This window comes from Chlorocebus sabaeus, chromosome 8, assembly GCF_047675955.1.
Source record: "Chlorocebus sabaeus isolate Y175 chromosome 8, mChlSab1.0.hap1, whole genome shotgun sequence".
Lineage (NCBI taxonomy): Eukaryota > Metazoa > Chordata > Mammalia > Primates > Cercopithecidae > Chlorocebus > Chlorocebus sabaeus.
Window position 1 is genome coordinate 90,177,801 of NC_132911.1, and position 22,532 is coordinate 90,200,332.

At 36.9% G+C, this 22,532-nt stretch overlaps 1 protein-coding gene across 3 annotated transcripts in view; it reads left to right on the plus strand.

The window, feature by feature from the left end:
* The window catches only part of WWP1 (WW domain containing E3 ubiquitin protein ligase 1), a 122,287-nt gene that overhangs the window by 11,172 nt on the left and 88,583 nt on the right, over nucleotides 1-22,532 (plus strand). For 2 of the 3 annotated variants that reach the window (XM_008001017.3, XM_008001020.3), the window contains exons 2-3: nucleotides 15,008-15,100; nucleotides 19,736-19,826. In XM_008001017.3, coding sequence (XP_007999208.1) covers nucleotides 19,757-19,826 — 70 coding nt within the window. In that variant the 5' untranslated portion in view covers nucleotides 15,008-15,100; nucleotides 19,736-19,756. The remainder of the gene's footprint in view (nucleotides 1-15,007; nucleotides 15,101-19,735; nucleotides 19,827-22,532) is intronic. The other variant, XM_008001019.3, reaches the window with a different exon arrangement.

Below are 22,532 nucleotides of genomic sequence, written 5' to 3' on the forward strand. Positions count from 1 at the left end.
CTCTTTTTGTCTATGCTCTGTGAAATATTGTGTCGATGTTTACAAGTGAATACGGAATGGAAGGTATATATTATACTTGGGAATACCATTTTTCTAGGTTAAAAGTGGTAATTGTAACTTGTTTTAAAACTTTCTTTGTGATTTAATTTTCCATTAATGTATTGGCTATTTAGAGCTTGGGCCTTAAATAAAGTAAGACAAACCTAGATTTGAGTTTTGGCACCCATGGGCTGAGTGATACTGTTTAAGTTAACTTCAGTTTAAGCCCTAGTTGTATCATATGTAAAGTGAGATAATATGCCCAATTCATGGGTTTATTGTGTGACTTAAAGCTGGCACTTGGTTTTCAGTACATATTCACTTGGCTGGGTCTATAATACCTTCTCGCTGATGTCAGATCTATTTCAGAATTTTCTTGAATTTTGGAAACGTAATTCGTTCCACATACTGTTAAATAAAACCCAGTGAAGTCTAGGGCAGTGCCTGTACTTTGTTTGGCAAATGCCTGTGTGTGGATAAGTAAGGTTAATAAATAGCCACATATCAGGTCAGATTTTGTTGCTAAATGAACTTTCAGTTTTTTTTAGTTTTTTGCATTTTGGGTCTATGGATATTGTGTCCCTGTATTTTGGATTCTAATACTTTCCTCTAAGAATGAGGACTATCTGATGAAAATTTATCCTTTACAGCATGCTTTAAAATGCTTAGGAAGAGTATTTGTAAATAGTGAATTAACAATGTGTATCTATTATGTAAATAACTTGAAAATATCTTGAAATTGTGTATTTATAACAGATTTTGTGGCAGTACTGTATTCCTTTCAAGTTCTTAAATGTAATTTCTAATCCTTACTGCAGGTGTGTGAGGGGCTTTCTTTACCTACTTTTCTCTATATGTTGTGGAAGTGTAGAAGAAAAATATTGAGAGTTTCTGTGCCTTAGAGTAATTGAGAGTGTGGTTAGAGTGGTGGTGATCAGGGTGGGATGGGGTTAGGAAATTAACTGTTATTGGGCACCTTCTATATTCCTGATTCTAGAAGAGTTCCACTTTCCCACAGTTAATATTAACACCTTTTTTTTTTTTTAAAAAAAAAAAAACCCTCACAATACTATATTAATTTGGTTTTAGTATCCTCATTTAACAAACAAGAAAACTGAGACTCAAGTTAAATACGCACAAATAGAGTTGAAGTTTGCACGTAGGTCTGTCTGACTTAAAAACTGTTCTCTACATTACATTACCAAAATGTGCTCTTCTCAAACTCGAAATTGGCACTTTGGAATTGAAGAGTTAGGACATCTCCATGGCTGCTTAAATGCTGATAAATTAGAATTCTTAATGTATTAAGAAACAATCAGAAGATGTTTTGAGGTGAACATAACTTCGAGTCATGATATGCTGATGATGAGCACACTGTGGAAGAGTGCTGGTTTCATCAGCAGTTCTGGGTTTGGCCTGCCGTTAAGAAGCTCTGAGTTTCTGAGTAATTCTCTTTAATCACCTCTCATCCTCAGCTCAACTTCGTGACTCTGCTTTCTGCTGCTTCATAAATGCAGCAAGTATATGTGTTTCAGGAATGCCAAAATATTAAAAATTTTAGATTTAAGGAAAAAAGTCAGTTAAGCAAATATACTATTAAAATATCAGTTTGAATCAAGTGACCAATTACTTATGGAAATGTTTGTGTCATTTTGAAATAAGAGATTATACTGAAGTTTGATCTTCATAGAGTGTGAATGTCATGTTGTCCTGAATGCTTTCCCAGAATACATGGAAATTATTTGTTAAGCATGATCTCTAACAGCTTACCTACTCCATTATTTATGTGCTTATACTTTTACACATTTATCTTTTTACGATTAATTGTTCTTTCTCTCTTAACCTTAAGGAAAGATATTTTCAAAGGCTAGCTTAACAGTCCACAAAACCACCTGACGTAAGCTTTAGTTGATAAAATAAGAGAATAGTAACTTCAGATTGATACAGCAAACTTCTCATTTTAAGGCATGGGATTAGCTCAGCATTTCTTATTATATATTTTGTTTCTGCAGTGCATATGTAGTGAAAAGAGCATTAGCTTTGAGCTCAAGAAAATCTGGCTTCAAATTCAAGGTTTTACTAGTTTCATGGCCCTGGGCAATTTACTTCAACCTAATTTTTCTTATCTGTTCATAAGACTATTAATGATGACTCTAATAGATAATTGATAACGTTAGAGAGAATTTTTTTGTAAAGTGACTGACATATAATAGGAGCCCAGTAAATGTTTGCTGCTGCTGTTATATTTTGGAGTTAGAGGCCTGGTTCAGGTTCTGTGTTTAAGACTGGCTATGTTTTCTGCATCACTCAGGTGCCCCACCTGAGTGTATGAGGTCTTGGGCTTTATTAATCTTACCTTTCTGTCTAGCAAGTATCTACGCAGCTCTTTTTATACGTTAACTTACGTTGATTCTGTAAGTTTGGAACCCAAGTTTTAATGTACTTAGTGTTATTTGAATTATATTGTCTTCGGAAACCTGCAGCATAGGAGTGGGAAACCTGTTTCTGATGTTCACTAGGGTAAGGGGAAAAACTATCAAATGCATGCTTTTATATATACACACACACACACACACACACACACATATATATTTACTGTAAAAACTTTGGTGTAATATGCAAACATAATATTGTATAAGAAACTGAGAAATTATAGCAAATTAAAAGAAAAACACTAGCTCATTCTTAGTACTGTACTGACACCATTTAGGTTTATCTTTTGTTGACATAGCTAAATTTTAGTATAAATTATTTTAAGACAGAGAAATAAGAATCTTAAGGATGGGAAAAATAAAGTTCATCAATGCATGATAAGTAAAATTATATTTCGTTCTTTTTAGAGGTGGAGGAGGAGATGGAGCTGGGAGAGAAGGAAAGATCAGTGGGATAATAGAGTAATGATGCCAAAGAAAGCCCTATGTTTTTGTCTTTTAAAGGCCTATAGCTGCTTAGGTTAAAAATTGGAATAGTTGCTGCTAAGTGTGATGAATACATTTTCTTTTCTTTCTAATGTTTTCTAGTAAACATAGTAACTGATATCCTTTCCTGCAATGGAGGAAAACTGTCAATTTCATTTTGGGGAAGTTGGTATAATCTATTTTATTTTTTTAAAAAGGTTCTTTTTATGGTGCAACATCACCACCTTGTGGCTGTCTAGAATATTGTTTCTAAGTTGTTTCCACCACTAAGCATAAATTAAATTGTTCTTTGATGTTGGCCAGCGACTCTATCTAGTTTGTAATGTGTAGCTTTTTACTATAAATAGGGGTGGAGAGAAGAAAATAAAATGATTTGTATACAAGGATTACAACTTTATAGAAGTGTATTTGAGGAAAATAATTGTGTAAATCATTGTGAGGTTGGTATAATTATGGGTGGTTTCTGTGTATTTCATATTTTCTTTCTTTTTTTTTTTTTTTTTTTTTTTTTTTGAGACAGATTCTCGCTCTGTCGCCCAGGCTGGAGTGCAGTGGCCGGATCTCGGCTCACTGCAAGCTCCGCCTCCCGGGTTCACGCCATTCTCCTGCCTCAGCCTCCCGAGTAGCTGGGACTACAGGCACCCACCACCTCGCCCGGCTAGTTTTTTTGTAGTTTTAGTAGAGACGGGGTTTCACCGTGTTAGCCAGGATGGTCTCGATCTTCTAACCTCGTGATCCGCCCGTCTCGGCCTCCCAAAGTGCTGGGATTACAGGCTTGAGCCACCGCGCCCGGCCATATTTTCATGAAATATGCACTATTTTCAGTGAAGTAATTCTAAGCTAAAAATTATCAATATGTTCTATGTTCCAGTTCTCATTTAATAAGAAAACTGAGGCCGAGTGAAGTTTAGATGCCCCATCTCACTCAGCCATTTAATGTAGGACTGTTTGTTGTCTAAAACAGTGTTTTCTAGACTGATGACTCTTGGAAGGATATTTTCTGCATGAATTTTTACACTTTTTTCTTTTTTTTATATGACTGCTAACAGCCAAATACTTTTTTCATTTTGATGATAATTTTAAGGGGACAAATCAGAATGAAAAGTATGATGGTTAATTTAAAAGAGCATCTAGAATAAATAGGCCATTTGGTTTTACTCCTCGTATTTACTTAGTTGTTTGGGGATTTGGGTTGACACAGTATTCTTCAGTAGCAAATATGTATTAAACACTTCCAGTATGCCAGGCTTTGAGGGAGGCAAGTGGTGAGGACTTGCCCTGGCATTCTTGGAATTTAGTATTCAGTGAGATAAATAAAGCTGTTTTATGACAAAAGTTTAATATCAGAGGTTCTGGATAAAAGTAGCTATAATTTGTTTTGTGTTAGGCGTCATGCAAAGGGATTTAGGTACTGCTTTTTAGTCTCAGCAATTGATTTTGGAATTTTGCTTTGATTTTGCAGGAACAGTGTATATGCACACAAATAAATATTGGTGGAAGCCCTGGCATACCCCATGGAATGATGGTTTTCCTCGTCAAGTATGAACAGTTTGGCTGTTCCAGTGGGCTTTCCTGGCTTGGTCTTGCTATCCTGCCACCATTTGTCACATGTTTCTCTGGGAAAATTTGTCTTGTATTCCAAGAAGCCATCTTTTCCTTAAACTTTTGGGGTCTAATGTTTGATAGTTTGGGGTTTAGCATACAACTTCTAAAGTGTTTGGAATGTTTAATTAGGGTTGGGGAGTATCCAAGTGTAATAAGCCTCTGTCCTATATTTTGTTTCTTTGAGTATTTAATAAGTCAAACTAGCATTTTAGATCCTTTATTTTTGTATTGGACGTTTTTCTATTGAGCATTTGTTTTGGGCTGTGGAGGTGAAATATTGGTGAGGTGAGCATGGACTTGAATCTTAGAATTAGGGCAGAGATGGGAGAGGATGTAGGTGGGTATTGTCCCATTTGCATAGTATTTTCTTAATGATATTTTAATTTAAAATTTCAGTTCTGCGCTATGTAGGTATTTTCTTAACCTAACCACTCTAGCCATCTTTTATTGTTGTTTTAACAGTTAACATAATAATATGTTGTTTTGTTAGTTGTGTATCTGTGTGTCTTCATTTAATACACATTTATTGAGGGTTTTTTGTTTTTTCTTTTTTGGAGACAAGATCTAGCTCTGTCCCCCAGGCTGGAGTGCAGTGGTGCCATCACAACTCACCACTGCCTCAAACTCCCCAGGCTGAAGTGATGTCCTACCTCAGCCTCTTGAGTAGCTGGGACTACAGGAACGCACCACCACACCCAGCTAATTTTTTTTTTTTTTAATTTCCTTTATTTTGGGTATATATAATTCTATTTTTTTTGTAGAGACAAGGTTTTACCGTGTTGCCCAGGCTGGTCTCGAACTCCTGGGCTCAAGTGATCCACCCACTTTGGCCTCCCAAGGTGCTAGGATTATGAGCATGAGCCACCCCATGACTGGCCCATTTATGGAGTATTTAGAAAGGGCCAGACATTGGGCTAGAGGCTAGAATTACGATGAAGCTTAGTAATAAAGACTTTAATAGTACAACGGGAGATAGAGAAAAAAACATGGTTAGAATGCTCTGAAGACACATAGCAACTAGTTCAAAATTGGAGAGATGACACTTGAGCGGACAGATGATTAGAAGTGAAGGAGAAGAGCAGTGGAAGGAACATGTGGGAAGTCGTTGGTATCTAAATCTGTGTGAGAATCACCTAGAATGCCCAACACAGACCCCAGGTGATTCTGCCATGCAGCCAGATTGGGGACAATTGGCAATGAATTAGAAATATGTGCGAATAGTGAACTTTTTTTTTTTTCTGGAGAATCATCTTTTTTTCTCTACCTAAATTTTAATGAATGGAGGTGACAGAGGGAGTGTGTATAAATAATGAATTGGAATGACCAGGACTAGTCTGATAATAGTTGGAGTGTGCCCTTTTCTCTTCTGGAACCTATACCCTAAACAACTCTAACAGTTTCATTGTTTCAAATCGTGTACTATTAAAATGAGCTGGAAGAAAGTTCTTGTCTATGGGGATTGGTGCCACTAGTCAGCTGGGTCCAAGTTTCTCCTCTGTCTGCCTCAGATTCCTTACCTTAGTCACATACCTGGTAAAAAGGAATTTTGTCTATTCTCATTGACCGTTGTATTGCCAGTGCCTCAAAGAGTGTCTCCTACTTCTCTGAGAAAATTGGAGACATTAGGGACCATATCCTTAATTTTCTTTCCGGACATTTTTAAAGATACCTGCACCCACAAGCATCCTTTCCTCTTTGAAATCTCAGAGTAAGAGCAGTTTTTGTCTCTACCTGTGTTTAATCTCAGCCAGTTCTGCCTTCTCAGGGATTTTGTATTAGCGGTCATCATCCAGCCAATGACTACAGCTTCTGCTTGCCTGTAAAGAATACTCAGGTCTCTTTCATCATTAAAAACAATCCTCTAAACATGTTTACACTTATGTTTCTCTTTTGTTTGCTAGTCAAAATAATCTGAAAATAAGTTTCTGGTTGTTCTTTTTACTTCATAAGCCGCAGGCTGCTGGTCCTACCTTTCCGTGAAAATTGCTCTTGCTAAGGGCCTGGAAACTTTCACATTGTCCAGTAAACAATTTGCTGTTTTTACTGATCTTACCTTGGTGGGGTTGGTCACTGTTTCCTCCTTCTTGAAATTCTTCCTTGGAGTTTTCTTTTGGTTTTCGTCACCCCTTTTCATAGTTCCTGTCTGCTGTCCAGCTTATTAGTCCTGGGGTTACCTAGGTTCTGCTCTATGCAGTAGGCCTTTCCTGAGTGAGTGCATGTACACTGGGTACCTGTCACAGCATGGCTGGCTTTCAGTTTACTCTCAAGCTCTGCTCATAGGTTGTCATGTGCAGAATATACCTCCAGAATATAGCTCTTTGCTGTGCTGTGTCTCAGTCAGTAACTCCCCAGCCAGACTCTGGCATAGGTTCTAGGAATAGAATGACAAATAAGATAGTCTCTGTCCTCAAGGATCTTATCTTGGCAGAGATGGGAATATGGATAGAAGTGAGAGGACAAAATATGTGAACGTCAGTAATTGAGAATTACTAGGACAGATAAAATAGGGCGAGGTGGTAGAGTTGGCCTATGGTGATCAGGAATTCTTTCTGAAGAGATCATGTATAAGTTGAGTCCTAAGACTGAGAAGGCAGCCAAAGGACTGTTGGATGCAGCAGTGAATGCAAAGACTCCTTAGCAGCACTTGAGGTAATTAGGTTGAGGAATGGCAGGAATGGATACAGAAGAGGAGGAAGAGGTGGGGCAACAGATTATATAGGGCATTTATGAGTTTGGATTTGTTGTAGTTAAAAAGAGAGAACATTGGAAACAGAGTTACCGTGATGTATCCTGCTTTAGAGGGATCAGTCTGACTGCTGGGTAGAGGATGGATCTAGGTTGGGAGTGAAGAGTGGGGCAGGGAGACCATTTAGCAAGCTATGCTTAGTTTGGATGAGAAATTATGGGCTTGGAGATAAGAGCTGTAGTGGTAGTGATGGTAAGAAGTAATTGGCCTAGTCAGAAATCTGGGACGTCTTAACGTCTCCCCTTCTTTTACCCCTGCATCTCATTAGTCCACCTCTTATTATAGATTCTGCTCCTCAATATCTCTGCTTCCTCTTCTCTTGCCCCTAATTTCAGGCCATTTTCTGCCTAGACTACTTTCAGGCTACCCTCACAACACTGCCAAAGGGGTTTTTTCTAAAATACACATATATTCCTTCTCTGCTGAAAATGTAGTGGTTCTGTATGGCTTTCCTGGTATTCTTCATGGTGTAGCTTCTTTCTGCCTTAATAGTTTTGTCTCTTAAATTTCTCTCCCGTACCCTTCCTAACAGAACTACTATTTAACCTGCTTATGTTAGTCATCTCACCTCTCTGGGCACGGAATGTCTTGAAAGCATGTCTTTCCTTTCCACTTCTTTTCTTTTGTATGTGCAGCTGCTGCGTTGGAGTCCTCTACAACTCATCTCAACTGTTACCATTTCTCAGAATTCTTTCCTGATAACTCTTTACCTCTTACCTCCAAATAATATAAAGGTGCTCCCCTTTTGTTGTGTAGTTACTCTCTGCGCAACCTTTTCTGTCAATGAACTTAAAATTGAGTCACTTGTCTGTTTCTGCTACTAAATTTTAAACTCATTGAGAGCAAAGAGCATATTTTATATGGTTTTTATATTTCTAGTGTTTAATATATCACCTCAAAATATGCCTTGTGTGTGTGTGTGTATATATATATATATATATACCAAAAAACTTCATTCAAAAAATTGTTAAATTGCCTAATGCCTAGTTTGTTTAATTATTGATCACCTTTTTTTTTTTTTCTTTTTGCAACATGGTAAATTGATTTACTAGAAAAATTAGAAGCTTATGTCAGTATTTTTCAGGGAGAGAATGGAGGCCACATCAGTGTTTATTAAGTGATTGAATTGTAGTCTGATGGTGCAGACAAGTCCAGGAGAAAGTGGGTATGAGGTGGCCACTGTTTGGCCTTGGAAGAGGAGCGGAAATATTTCAGTAGAGTGGTGAGGGCAGCAACCAAATTGCAAAGGTAGAAGAGTGGGTGACAAAAAAGCTGGACATTATTTTAGGAAGTGAGTTCATCAAAGGAATTTTTTTCTCCCTTTTTCTTGTTGCTCTTGTTTTTTAAAGTAATGCATGAGCCCCAAATCTATTTGATGACCCAAAAAGAAGGGTTTAAATGAGGGAGGAGAAGTGAGGGAAGACATTATCCTAGAAGATGACAGTGTGTAGGTATACCAATTCAGAAAGTAGGAGGGCATATTTAATTTCAAAGACTTAATGCTAGGACAGGATTGAGTGTAGTGTCTTTTTACAGAAATTTTCATCAGAAATTATTTAAAAGCTGGGATTAGTATCTCAAAAGCACCTCAGTGTTTAGAATTAACTGATACAAATCGTATAAATGTAGCAGGACTATTATTTTTCTATAAATGCATTATTTAACTTTCATTATTTAAAATTGTTCCTTGTATTTAATATTATTTAATATTGCATTTTTCATGCTTCGTAATTTAGCATTTATATAGTACTTGATAATTCACAAAGTGCTTATCTAATCTTACCTTGAAGGTATCAAAAAACAAAATTATCACAAATTTAGTTATAGATCTAATTGGCTTTTATTCACAGTCTGTTATAGATCTAATTGGCTTTTATTCCGTTCTACAAAATAGAGTGAGAACTTCTGCTGGGTAGTGGCAGAACACTGGGTTTTGTAAGATGGGGACAAGGAAACAACAACAGAGAAAAAGCTGACTGATTAATGTCAGGATTAAAGCAGAGGGGAATTCTTTATTATGTTGACTCAGACAGACTGTTACCTGTTTTCAGGGAAAGATGGTCTGCTTTGACTATCTGCTTCCTTGAACTTTTAGTTTGATTATGTGGCATTTAGCATGAGTGGCTTCATTTTGTCTTGGTCTGGTATTTTGGGTTCTAATGCAGGAGCTTAGTCCAAAAACAATGGCTCCCCTAAGTTTTGCTTAAGAAAGGCTACTGAAAGAGGTTAAATTATATGTCTATGGGCCGAGCGTGGTGGCTCACTCCTGTAATCCCGGCACTTTGGGAGGCCAAGGTGGGCCGATCACTTGAGGTCAGGAGTTCAAGACCAGCCTGGCCAACATGGTGAAACCCGGTCTCTACGAAAAGTACACACATTAGCCGGGTGTGGGCACCTGTGGCCCAAGCTACTCAGGAGGCTGAGGCAGGAGAATCACTTGAGCCTGGGAGGTGGAGGTTGCAGTGAGCCGAGATCACACCACTGCACTTAGCCTCGGCGACAGAGTGAGACTCCATCTCAAAAAAAAAAAAAAAAAAAAAAAAATTATCTGTGGTCTTGCTCATTTTATTTATTGTGCTTTGTCACTAAAATGACAAAGGTAGTATATGTGAAACACATTTTCCTTGAAAGGGTGGTTAGTTTAGTTTTGCTTTGGGTATGTAACTTTTGTCATTAATTGGAACAAGAACTCTGATAAGAAGAGCACATTAAATTGCTCTGATCATATTTTCTGGTATTACTGAAGCCTTGCTGTGATGCAGGGCTATTTAGAAAGCAAGGACATAGATGGAATTTAAAGTACTCAAAAAGGTACTTGATTAGAATTAATGAGAATGAAAAGAGAATTGAGTTAAATAGTTTCACTAGCTATTGGACTTGAATTTCTGTAAATAAAGTGAATTTTATGTGTTGGTTGCTTTGAGAGAGAGAAATAAATTTGTATTCATTATGTAACTAATAGTTTAGAGTAGATTGATCATAGAGTAATTTTGAGAACAAGGCTTTCATATAGCTTAGAAATGGTTAAAATTGGCATTAAAAAGGGAATCTACAGAAAAATCAAGATTTGGTGCTTCAAGCTCAAAACTGTGATATGTATGGTGCATTTTAATGTAAGAATATTTTTTGCTTACGTTATACATGTTAATGAGAGGTAAATTTTGAGGTAACTTACTATAAAGCAGAGGAGTTTTCTGTGTAATTGTTTGAGAGGAATAAAACTTTAAAAATAAAAAATACTTCAGTGCTTTGGGAGGCTGGGGTGGGAGGCTCACTTGAGCTAAGGAGTTCTGGACCAGCCTGAGTTAAGTGCAGAGAGACCCCATTTCTACACAAACAAACAAAAAAATTAACCAGGCATGGTGGTACATGCCTGTAGTCCCCGAGACTCAGGCAGGAGGGTGGCATGAGCCCAATATTAGACACTGCAATGAGCCATGATCATGCCACTGCACTCTATCCTGGGTGACAAAAGTGAGACCCTGCCTCCAAAGAAAGAAAGAAAATAAAGTAAAATTAAAAATTAAAAATACAATCGAACAGAAGCTTACTTTCTATAAGAAAATGAAGTGGTTGAAAAAGAGGAAGATATTGCATTTATGAAAGGGGAGATGTGAGATATATCTGAAAAAGAAGAGTCAAGAAACAAGGTTTAGATTTATGTTACTGGAAAAGAAGACGTAAAAATTAGAGAGTAAGAGAAAACAGAACTAAAGGGCTCAGAAAAAAATTAATGTATTAATGTTAATTAAAAATTAATGTATTATCTCCCTCTGGCTGAAAATCTGAAATTGGGCGATAATGAATAGTAGGAGTTGGGTATTCATACTTATTCATACTAACTTAGGAAATTGGGCATTTTGAAGAAAAATATATTTTTCTCGCAGAAATACTTCCTAAAGGGCCATATATTGTACACTTAAAGGAACTTTGAAATTGACCAAAAATACAGAAAGATGTAGGAAAGATAGTCGAAATTATTAGATCCTGTGGTTAGATAGGCATTTTTAGGTTAAAATAAACACCCAAATTAAAGTCAGAGGCTAACAAGTACCTGTAGATTCCATGTTTATTTGTCATTTTTCTGGTAGATATTGCAAGTACTCTTCAAGTCACTGGAATGGTACAGCTCAGAAGTGCTATTCTGCAGCACACTTGAAATGATCAAAAGAGGGGCATTCTTGTATTTTGAGTATAAGTGGATCAATCCGTGATATTTATTGGGCGAGGTCAAGTGTGGACAAGAAAGCTTTAATTTTTTGGCTGGTCACAGTGGTTGATGCCTGTAATCCCAACACTTTGGGAGGCCCAGGTGGGAGGATCACTTGAGGCCAGAGGTTAAAGACTAGCCTGGGCAAATAGTGAGACTCTGTCTCTATTTGTATATAAAAAGCCTTAAAAGAAATCAGATAGCTTCTTTCCCAAATAGTTAGATGTATACATTGAGAACACCAAGTTTATTTGAAGGTAGAGACAGAGGCACAATAAAGACAGAACCTGGGAAGAAAAGCCCAATGGGAGATAGAAGTGAAAAGTGATATTAACATGGCACTGGTAAAATTGGAAACAATTGTACTTAGCCTGTTTTCTTGACATAACGTGAAAAGTTGAAACTATGAAGTGCTATGCAAATGTAAAGTATTAATGACATTGCCAGTAGGGCCCTTACAGTGAAGGAGTGTGGGAGAGTGCTGGAGAGACTATAGTTCCTGAGTTAAGCAGACCAATTCTAAGGGAAGAGTGCAGTGGTAGAGATTACTGTTGGGAGATTGGGAGAAGAATAGGACCCATCAAGTCCAGGATGGGGTCATATGAGCTGGTGAATGGAACGGAGGTCAGCAAGATACAGGACAGGTGAGTTGTTGGTATAGATGCATAGGCTGCGATGGCATGGGGTCTGATGGCATGGGGATGATGGATGATGGCATGGGCCAGGGAAGAACAGTAGCACTAGTTGGAAATGCCTTGATTAGAGAGATCAGTGGTGATGATACGGACAGAGAGTCTATTAAAAGTAAATGATTCGGAGGGCTAAAAGGTATTGAGAAAGCCTCTTACTGTTCCCTTCTCCCGACATGCAGTCCCAATGATATGATTTTGAGCCCTAGTGATGAGTCGTTCCTATAAAATTGGTTTTTCCTTTCTGAATTTGCAGGTTGCATGGAAATGAAAAATCTAACAGAATTATACTTTTATAACAGGATTCCACTAGAAAAGTTTCTTTGAGATACATCAAAAGAGCTGTCTAGGCAGTTAGAGCCATTACACTCTTCACTAGGATTATCAAAAACCCCAGTTTGGCCAGAACTGAGAGGTTTCCCAGGATGCAAGATTAAAACCTGATGTTCCTGAGCAAACTGGGACGAGTTGGTCGCCCTCCTGTTTACTGTCTCGTTTTATAAAGTCATTGAAATGACCAACAGTATTTCTATGTAAAAGTAATATTTCTATATTCCTATATATAATTTAACTTAAAATTTAATCCTCTATTTTGTAGTTTACATTTTAATGAAATATTTATTTTATGCTTTAGAGTTGCTGAATCTTAGCCATATTGAGGGGGGAGACTGCGTGGTTCATCCATTTTTATCTTTGCCACATTCATTGAGTTTTACATTTTATGCTTGATAAAATAGCTTTGCCTAAGTGCAGGCTTTCTAACCTTTTAGGTTCCACATTTATTGGACTAAACTGCTCTGTTACGTATCATCCTATCTTGTTACTGAGTTTTTTCTTGTGTATTAGTATTGTCGTCAAAATTAGACTCGGTATTGAAGCCAGGACTTTGTCTTCTACAATTTCTGTATCCTTGCCATACCCACTTTATAAACTATGCAGCCAATAAGTATGTTTATTAATTGATCCAGGCACATAGATATGTGACAGTATTTATTTGACTTTTCCAAAGCTTTAACACTGCAGAATGTGCAGAATGAATCAGATCTGTTCAAATTGGATCTTCCCTTCCCTTCCCTTCCCTTCCCTCCCTTCCCCTTCCCTCCCCTTCCTTCCCTCCCTCTTTCTTTCTTTCACAATTTTGCTTCTGACTTAAGAAAGAGATTTTGAAGTAAGCAGGCAATTAAGATATACCTTCTAAATGAGAATTTGATAGATCTATAACCTGAGTACTGGAAATGTAGTTTATTATCTACATTCAGGACTTTTTTCTGTTCTTTGCAGTTGAATAATAGTGAACCTTTATACAAGCCTGGGGATTTTCATAGGGTTGGACCGACATAATTAGCTTAGATATTACTGACCATACCCTCTGAGAGTAGATTATGACCTAAAACTCAGACTTCGTTTTTTCTTTTGCTAACCCTGCTTTCTAAATTCCTGAGCCTAAATTGATCATACAGTTTTTTTGTCTTCTTATATGCTGGGGACCAAGGACAACTTGATAAAAGTCATACTGTTATGCAGATTGTTGTCCCTGAGGGCCTGTGATAAGCACAGTATTAATAGGGCTCAGCAGAAGTTGATCAGCACTCTCTCATTCTGCTCAATATTCATTCCAAAACATCTCCAGTGTGAACACGCCCGTTGTCATCCATGGAAGTTAATACCACTTACATAAACTGTGACTCCAAAATATTTCTTCCCCATGGACCTGTTTCCTCGACTGCATGCTTTTCTAACTAGCTGTTTATTATACCTGGTTGTTAGCAACTTTCTTTTGAACTGCATATCCAAATGAAACTTGTATTTTTAACCTCCTCCTTCCACAGTAAAAACAATAGGTAGTCTTTATTGAGTCCTTACTTCGTGCTGTATACTCAAAGTGCTACGTCTTTTACATATATTATCTCATTTAATTCTCATTGTAACATGAGATAGATGACTTTGTTTTTCCTATTCTACTGATACAGGAAATGAGCCATGGAAAAGTTAACTTGGTCATACAGCTCTTAAGTGGCAGAACTGGAAGTGAAAAATAGTCTTACTTAGATCCGTAATGGATCTCCGTTCCATTCACTAGCTCATATGACCCCATCCTGGACTTGATGGGTCCTGTTCTTCTCACAATCTCCCACTAGGAATCTCTCCCACTGCACTCTTCCCTAATAGTCAAATAGTCAAATAGTCTTACTTTTCTCTCTGTCCTGGTTAGGGAACCATCATCCACCCAGACAACGGAGTGGGAAATTTTAGTTTTTCAGATTCTTATTTTTTTTGTAACCCTCAGCCATCCTATAGCCATCTGGTCAAAGACCTTACATGTATCCTGAGTTTTTTCTTTCATACTGCCAATGCTCTAGTTCAGATAAGCTCACTATCTTAAATCTAATCCCCACAGCTTCCAAAGTTATTTTTCCAAAATGCAATTCTCATCACTGAAGCCATCAGGATAAACTTTAAAGTACTATACATGGTATATTTTAAATACAATATAAACTATTACATAGGATCCTATGCAGTTTAGACCCTCTTTGTTTGCCTGATCACGTTACACTGTCCTTATGTTCCATTGTGCACTATGCAAGCAGTTGTCTGGACGTTCCGTTCTTTCTCTAATTCTCTCTCGAAGAATTACGCACTTCAAGATGCAGTTCCCTCAGAGGTTATCTTCTCTGTGATCCCTTTCTTGATCCCTGAAGGATGGATTGTCTACTTTCTCTTATGTGCCCCAGATGTAGTACTTTACCTTTTGCATCTGTTTTAGGAATTATCACACTGAAAGCTATTTATTTGTTTACAGGGTTGTCTCCTCACAGACTATGAGCTCCTTGAAAGAGGGAATCGTGTATTACTCATCTTTGTATCCCCAGTGTCTAGCAGTTCCTGATACATAGTAAGTGATTAACGACTTTTTTAAACTAAGACTACATTTAATAATCAGACTTCATACATTTTGATAATTATGTAGACTTAGTAATATGTTGTCATAAAAAATACTATAGACTTCTAATACTCCTGAGACTCAGTTTTCTCATCTCTAAGATGCGTCCCTCCTCACACAGTGTTACTGTAATGCTCAGATGGGAGAATATATGATAGTACATTATCTTTTAAGTGCCATATAACTTTATTAAATGAAGTGTAGAGAATAATTGTTGAAATTGATCATTTTATTTGCTGTATTTCTTCCCTTTTAAGGCAAGATAGTATCATTTTTTGAACCATCTTTCATGGTTTTAGTTTAAATTTGCAGTTACTGGTTACCAGAACGTGTGCTCTTGAGTCTGGGGATTGGGTGATATGAAAGAGTTTATATAGAATAAGGGGAGAAATAGATTGGTGGTGGGGATCAGAGTACACAGAGAGTTTCATGTAATAAAGTGACTAATTTTTTACCTGGTTGGCACTGTTCCCCCGTCTGCAGAGTATTCTAAACTTTTAAGATTTTTCTCAAATAAGTAATCTATGCCTCTTGCCCTTATTCTCAGTAGTTGTCTTTGTGTTTAGTTCCCTAATAAGGGTTTTTGATTTTTTTTTTTTAATCTACCTCCAGATGAATCAATATCTTCACCTATCCTTAAGTCCCTCATTTACTGCCTAGAGGAAGAAGTGTCTTTTTCTTGGAAGACTAAATGCCATCTGTGAAAGCTGTATCTGTCCTCCTTTTGCGTCACAGTCTCCAGTAATCACACTTGATTAATTAGTGATTTATACCTTACTGTGTCTACTTCCGTGCCTTCCATACATTCTTTAAATTAAACAAGAAAAAAAAACATGTAATTTGAATGTACCAGATTATATGTAACATATAGAAGTCAATAATAAAATCCATTTGTGAACCGACTGCTCAACCGAAGAACTAGGTCAATCCCAGTGTGGTTAAAGAACTGTGAAGACCTCTCTGATTCCTTATTCTTACCTTTTCCCAGCCCCTAAAGTAACTGCTATCCTGAACTTGTTTCCATCTTTTTTTTTTTTTAAAATACCACAAATATGATTGTTTGATTTGAGTTTCATAATCATGTTTGTAGGCTTTTTAAAGCTTGCACATATGGTATTTTATTATAGAGGAAAATCTAATTTACAAGTCTTTATACATTTCAAGGAAAGCATTTAAACATCATAAAAGATGTTTGAGCAGACGTAAAAATAGACAAATATCTCAGTAGGCAAATTCAAATTTATAACCAGAAAATAATTGTGAAGACTTATTTTTGGACTCTGTGGATATTGCTATATCATAGACAAATAAACATTTCTGTACACTAGTTTCTTTATTGTGTGCAGAAATGTTACCATGAGATTCACAGAGTACTCCTTGGAAGACTGACAGCTTGTTATTTGGTGGCCGTTTGGACCTTAGCAGTTCTTTACTGGGCTTCCTGTAATTGTTCGTTGGTCAAACTCTTGAGGCTCAGGATCCACAGTACCCCAGGTTTCTGGATTTCTTTTTCAATCATGGAATCATGGTGTTTTCAAAGAAAATGAATAACAAAAGATGAGGTCACGATAACCGTCAGAAGAATTCATTTCTTCTTTGTCTTTAGGAGTTGGAAGAATTTCTTATGACTTCAGTGTAGAATGTTAAATCTTGGAGACAGAACTGAGAGGAAGGTGTTAATGCTCAGAACTCATCTGTCTCTTTTCTATTTACTGTTCTTTTTCTTAGATCCATTCATGTTGTTGCTTATAGCCATATTCATTCTTTTTTTTTTTTTTGAGGCAGAGTCTTGCTCTGTCACCCAGGCTGGCATGCAGTGGCACGATCTCGGCTCACTGCAACCTCTGCCTCCTGGGTTTAAGCAATTCTCCTGCCTCAGCCTCCCGAGTAGCTGGGATTAGAGGCACCTGCCACCTCGCCTGGCTAATTTTTGTATTATTATTATTTTTTTTGGTAGAGGCGGGGCTTCACTGTGTTGGCCAGGCTGGTCTTGACCTCAAATAATCCACCCGTCTCGGCCTCCCAAAGTGCTGGGATTACAGGCGTGAGCCACGACCCCCACCTAGTTCATTCATTCTCACTACTGTATAATGCTCCATTGCATGAGTTAGCCTAATTTATGTAACCATTTTCTACCAATGGACATTTGAGTATTTTTCACTTTTTTTGTTGTTATGAAGAATGCTTATACTTGGTACACAGGTATAAAAAATTTTATAAAATTCAAAATCGCTCATTGAAGGAAATGCAAATGTTTAGCTTTAAATGATAATGCCAAATTGTTTTCCAACAGGATTTTACCATCTGAAATGCCTACCAGCGGTATATAAGAGCCACCACTGTTGCATGTTTTTTGCCATTATTTGGCACTATCAACATTCCTAGTTTTTACCATTCTAATGAATTTAAAAATGACATCTGTGTGGTTTGCATTTCTCTGATGGGCAGTGAGATTTGGCATTGTTTCATCTTTGTTGACCTTAGAAATCTCCTTTTCTGTATAATTACAATTAAGCCTTTTGCCTGATATGTTGTCTTTTTCTTATTTGTAAGTATTATATAGTAGTTTAAATACTAATCTTTAGTTTTTTGTTTTGCAAATTTATTCCAGTTTCTGGCATATCTTTTCATTTTCTTTATGATGTCCTGATAACAGAAGTCTCAATTTCCATGTAGTCAAAATATTCCACTTTTTTTTTTTTTTGAGACAGAGTCTCACTCTGTTGCCCAGGCTGGAGTGCAGTGGTGTGACCTTAGCTCACTGCAGCCTCCACCTCCCGAGTTCAAGTCATTCTCCCTGCCTCAGCCTCCTGAGTAGCTGGGATTACATGTGCCCACCACCACGCTTGACTAATTTTTGTCTTTTTTTAGTAGAGACAGGGTTTTGCCATGTTGGCCAGGCTGGTCTTGAACTCCTGATCTCAGGTGATCCACCTGCCTTGGCCTCCCAAAGTGCTGGGATTACAGGTGTGAATATTCACACTTCTCTTATTTGGTTAGTATGCCCCTGTCACTTAAGAAATCCTTGCATCCTGGGAGGACACAAAACAATAGTTTTCTGCTATAATTTGTTCTAAAAGTTCTACTGTTTCCCTTTCATATTTATGTCATTGGTCGATCTTGAATTGGTTTTATATATGATGTGCAATAGGGGTCCAGTGTCATTTTTTTTCCATATGCATAATTCAAGGTTTATTTAAGTATCCCCCTTTTCTCGTGGATCTGCATTGCTACATCTCTTAATGGCTGTGTCCTTACATGCATTGGTCTGTTTTAGGGCTTCCTATTTTGTTTCATTTTTTTTCCCCTTCATTAGTCTTATCAGACATTTATTTATCTTAGTGTTTTCTAAGAAGTAGCTTTGACTTTGTCGATCCTTTCTGTTACCTTCTTTCTACTTCATTCGTTTCTGCTCTTTATTAACTCCTTTCTTTGGGTTTGTTCTGTTTTTCTCTTTCAGACTTACCAGATGACCTACTAACACATGAGTTTTCGACCTTTCCTTTCCTAGTATGTCTTTAAGGCTATAAATTTGCCTCTAAGTATAACTTTTCCCATACATTTTTATATGTGTTATTTTTGTTTTTCAGTTCTTAGTTTTGTTTTTTTGTGTGTGTGTGTAATTTCCAACATGGTTTCTTTTGATTCATTAAATATTTAGAAGTGTTTTTAAATTCTGTTTATATTTTTCAAGTTTTATCTTTTGTTACTGATTTTTAACTTAATTGTATTACGGACAGAGACTTAGAACAGTTTTTGAAATTTAATGAGCTTTTCATTATAACTCAGTGTATGTTTTTTTGTATGTCACTCATGTCTCATGAGTACCTGAGAAAAATTTTTATTTTCTAATAGTTGGTTGTGAGGTTCTGTTGATGTTATTAAATCCTGCTTGTTCATTATTATTTTTTGTCTGCCTGACTTATGATTAATTGGGATGTGTTGAAATCATCCACAACAATGGCCGAGTTGTCAGTTTCTTCCTGTAGTTTTTACTGTATTTTGAGGCTTCCCACCCACCCCATGTAGATTGTGAGTTTTATTTTGTCTTGTTTGGATACAGATTCTCATTGTTGTTGTTGTTGAGACGGAGTCTCGCTCTGTTGCCCAGACTAGTGGCTTGTTTTCATATAAATTTGATTTTTAAGATTATAGACTCAGACTTGGTTGGTCTTCATCTTGGGTACTCCCAATGGCTTAAATTGGGGTACCTTCCTAAAACATGTATATATATATGCTTCTGCCGTATGTTAGGAGTTTCTACTGACTTGGGCCCTTGCTTAGTATGGGAATCTCAGCTCCTTCCCCTTGTAGCAGGCCCAGTGCTTTGTCTCTGGATCCCAGCGTTCCTGCAGCAGGCATATCCAGGGCAACATTCTAATGTTTATTTTTATTTTTGCTTACTACTCACCATTTTTTCTGTTATTTCAACTAACTTTAGGGTTTGTTTTAATGGGATGGTAATAGGCTTGATAATTTCCCTGTACTTTTTGAGAACTTCTTAGTTGATTTAAAAAGTAGTTTTAATATCTTGAAAATTATTAACTCTTATCTAACACATGAATAAATTCCCTTTTTTAAAAATAGGTTTTAGCTGAATTTTGGGACATGGCCACTGCTTCACCAAGGTCTGATACTAGTAATAACCACAGTGGAAGGTTGCAGTTACAAGTAACTGGTAAGTTATTTTTATATTTAATATGGTGATTCCCTGATAAACTTTTCTTTTGAATACCTAATTCAGCAGACTTATTCCAGAAATATAATTTCTTTTAGATTCATACTATGGCATATTTGTTGCAATAGGCCTCAAAGGTAGATTCCCTCCAAAAGTATGTTATTTATTCAGTAAATATTTATTGAACCTATGCTGGATGAAGAGAAGATACAGCCTCTGTAATGGTGGGAGAATTTGGGCTTTTGAAAAGTATCATTGAGTTGACCCTTAAATGATTAATAGGATGGAGCAGGATGCTAAAGGCCTTCTTACATACATTTAGCCATTTGTTCAATCATCGGGCAAATATTTAAGTGGGATTACACAGTGCTGTAGTTCTCATGGTACTCATTACTGTAAGGTTAGTTGTTTCTGGGAGGTTTCAGTTAACAGCTAGGAAATGTTTATTGTAGAAAGCAAAAAATAAAAAATATTTTAACATCCTTAGTTCATGCTGATATTTCCAATTCGTAATAATAACTGTAGTCTGTAAGTACCATTTTCTACTAAAAGGAAAAAAAATTAAATTAATTTGACTTTATATTTATGTCTTTTTTTTTTTTTTTCTTTTGAGATAGGGTCTTACTCTCTCTCCCTGGCTGGAGTACAGTGGCACAAACATACCTCCCTGTAGTCTGAAACTACTGGACTGAAGTGATCCTCATGCTTCAGCCTCCCAAGCAGCTGAGACTGCAGACGTTCAACACCTTCCCTGGCTAATTAAAAAACAATTTTTTTAGAGACAGGGTCTCACTATGTTGCCCACGCTAGTCTTGAACTCTTTGTTTCAAGCAATCATTTTGCACCACCCTCCCAAATTGCTGGGATTACAGATGTGAGCCACAGTGCCTGACCTGTAACTCTCTTCTCTTAATCAAAAAATCTTCATTCAAAATGACATTATCATATTATCTGTTTTATCCTATCACACCAGTTCAAAATAACATGAAAATTGCCAAAAACAGAGGAAGGAGGAGATGAAAAAAAGGGGGAAAAAAAGGTAATTAAAAAAATTACCAAAAACAATAGGTCCACTCATTGCAGTTTAAGATTTTTTTGTGCGTTTTCCCCCTTTAGGATGTATAATCAAAATACCATGTTTTAAAGTACCTTAGTAATTCTCTATTTGGTTATGTCACTAAATTGATAATTAGTTAAGTTCATTTTTTTTTCAGTGTTTTTTTTGTTTTGTTTTGTTTTTTTAATTTTGTTTTATAACCTTGTAAGACATTTACATAGTCCCAGAGTCAGAACCAAGGTACATTCAGAGAGGTCTGGCTACTTGGTCCCATTTTCCCACTTCTCTCCCTTGCCCTGTAGGTTCACATTTTTTATTAGCTTTGCTTTATCTTTCTGTTGCTTCTTTTTGAAAATATAAGCAGATATGTGTTCAGTATATGTATCTCATCTCTCCTCCTAATCCCCTAATTCTTACATACTTTTCTGTGCTTTGCTTTTTTTAACTTTATAGTATTATTCTGGACTTTGTTTCATGACAGAATATTCTTTTTTATTATTGCACCATACCTTGTTGAATAGATGTAAAAAAGCTGACTAATCTATTGCTGGACATTGGAGTTCCACTGTTTGCTATTACAAATAGTGCTGCAACAAATAACTTCATACAAAAGTTGTTTATTATTTCTGCTCATGTATCAATAGGATAGGATCCTAGATTGCTGGGTCAAAGGGTAAAAACACATGTAGTTTTGCTAGGTATTGCCAAGTTCCTCTCCATGGGGCCTGTACCATTTTGTGTCTACACCAGCTGTACATGAGAGTGCCTGTTTTCCCAAAGCCTAACCAAAATCTATTGTCAAGCTTTGGGATTGTTCATAATTAGATACTAAAGTGGTATCTTAGTGTTATTTAAATAGCATTTCTCTCACTGTAGGTAAGGATGAACTATAAGGGATATTTGTATTTTGTTTTCTGTGAATAATGGGCATGTATTTTTGAAACAGTTCTCTTGATGAAGCTGATAGGTACTTCACTGAAGAACCACTTACATAATTCCTTCTACTTTTGTTCTGTATAAGAAACTTAGAGCCTTATTTTCACCACATTTTCAGTTCATTGTAACTTGCCTAGGACCAATGGACAGTACACCCGAGGTTTAACTTTCAAATGATCTTGATCTATGTGTAAGAGTTCTTAAAGTAAGAAAAACCTAGGCTGGGCATGGTGGCTTATGCTTGTAATCCCAGCACTTTGGGAGGCCAAGGCAGGTCGTTCACGTGAGGCCAGGAGTTTGTGACTGGCGTGGCCAATATGGTGAAACCCATCTCTACTAAAAATACAAAAATTAGCTGGGCATGGTGGCACATGCATGTAATCCCAGCTGGTTGGGAGGCTGAGGCATGAGAATCACTTGAACACTGGAGGTGGAGGTTGCAGTGAGCCGAGATGGCATCACTGCATTCCAGCCTGGGGGATAGAGTGAGGCTCTGTTTCTTTTCTTCAAAAAAAAAAAAAAGAAAAGAAAAAAAAAAGAAAAACCTGATCTGGCTAATTTGAGCTGAAAAAGAACTTATTGAAAGGCTATCAGGTGAATCACATCTGGAGAACCAATTGGAAAATAGATGTGGACCAAGGGAGTCTAAGTAACCAAAACAATGCCACGACAGTATTTATAATTTTGAGCATCAGTTGCTGCTCTCCTTTGAA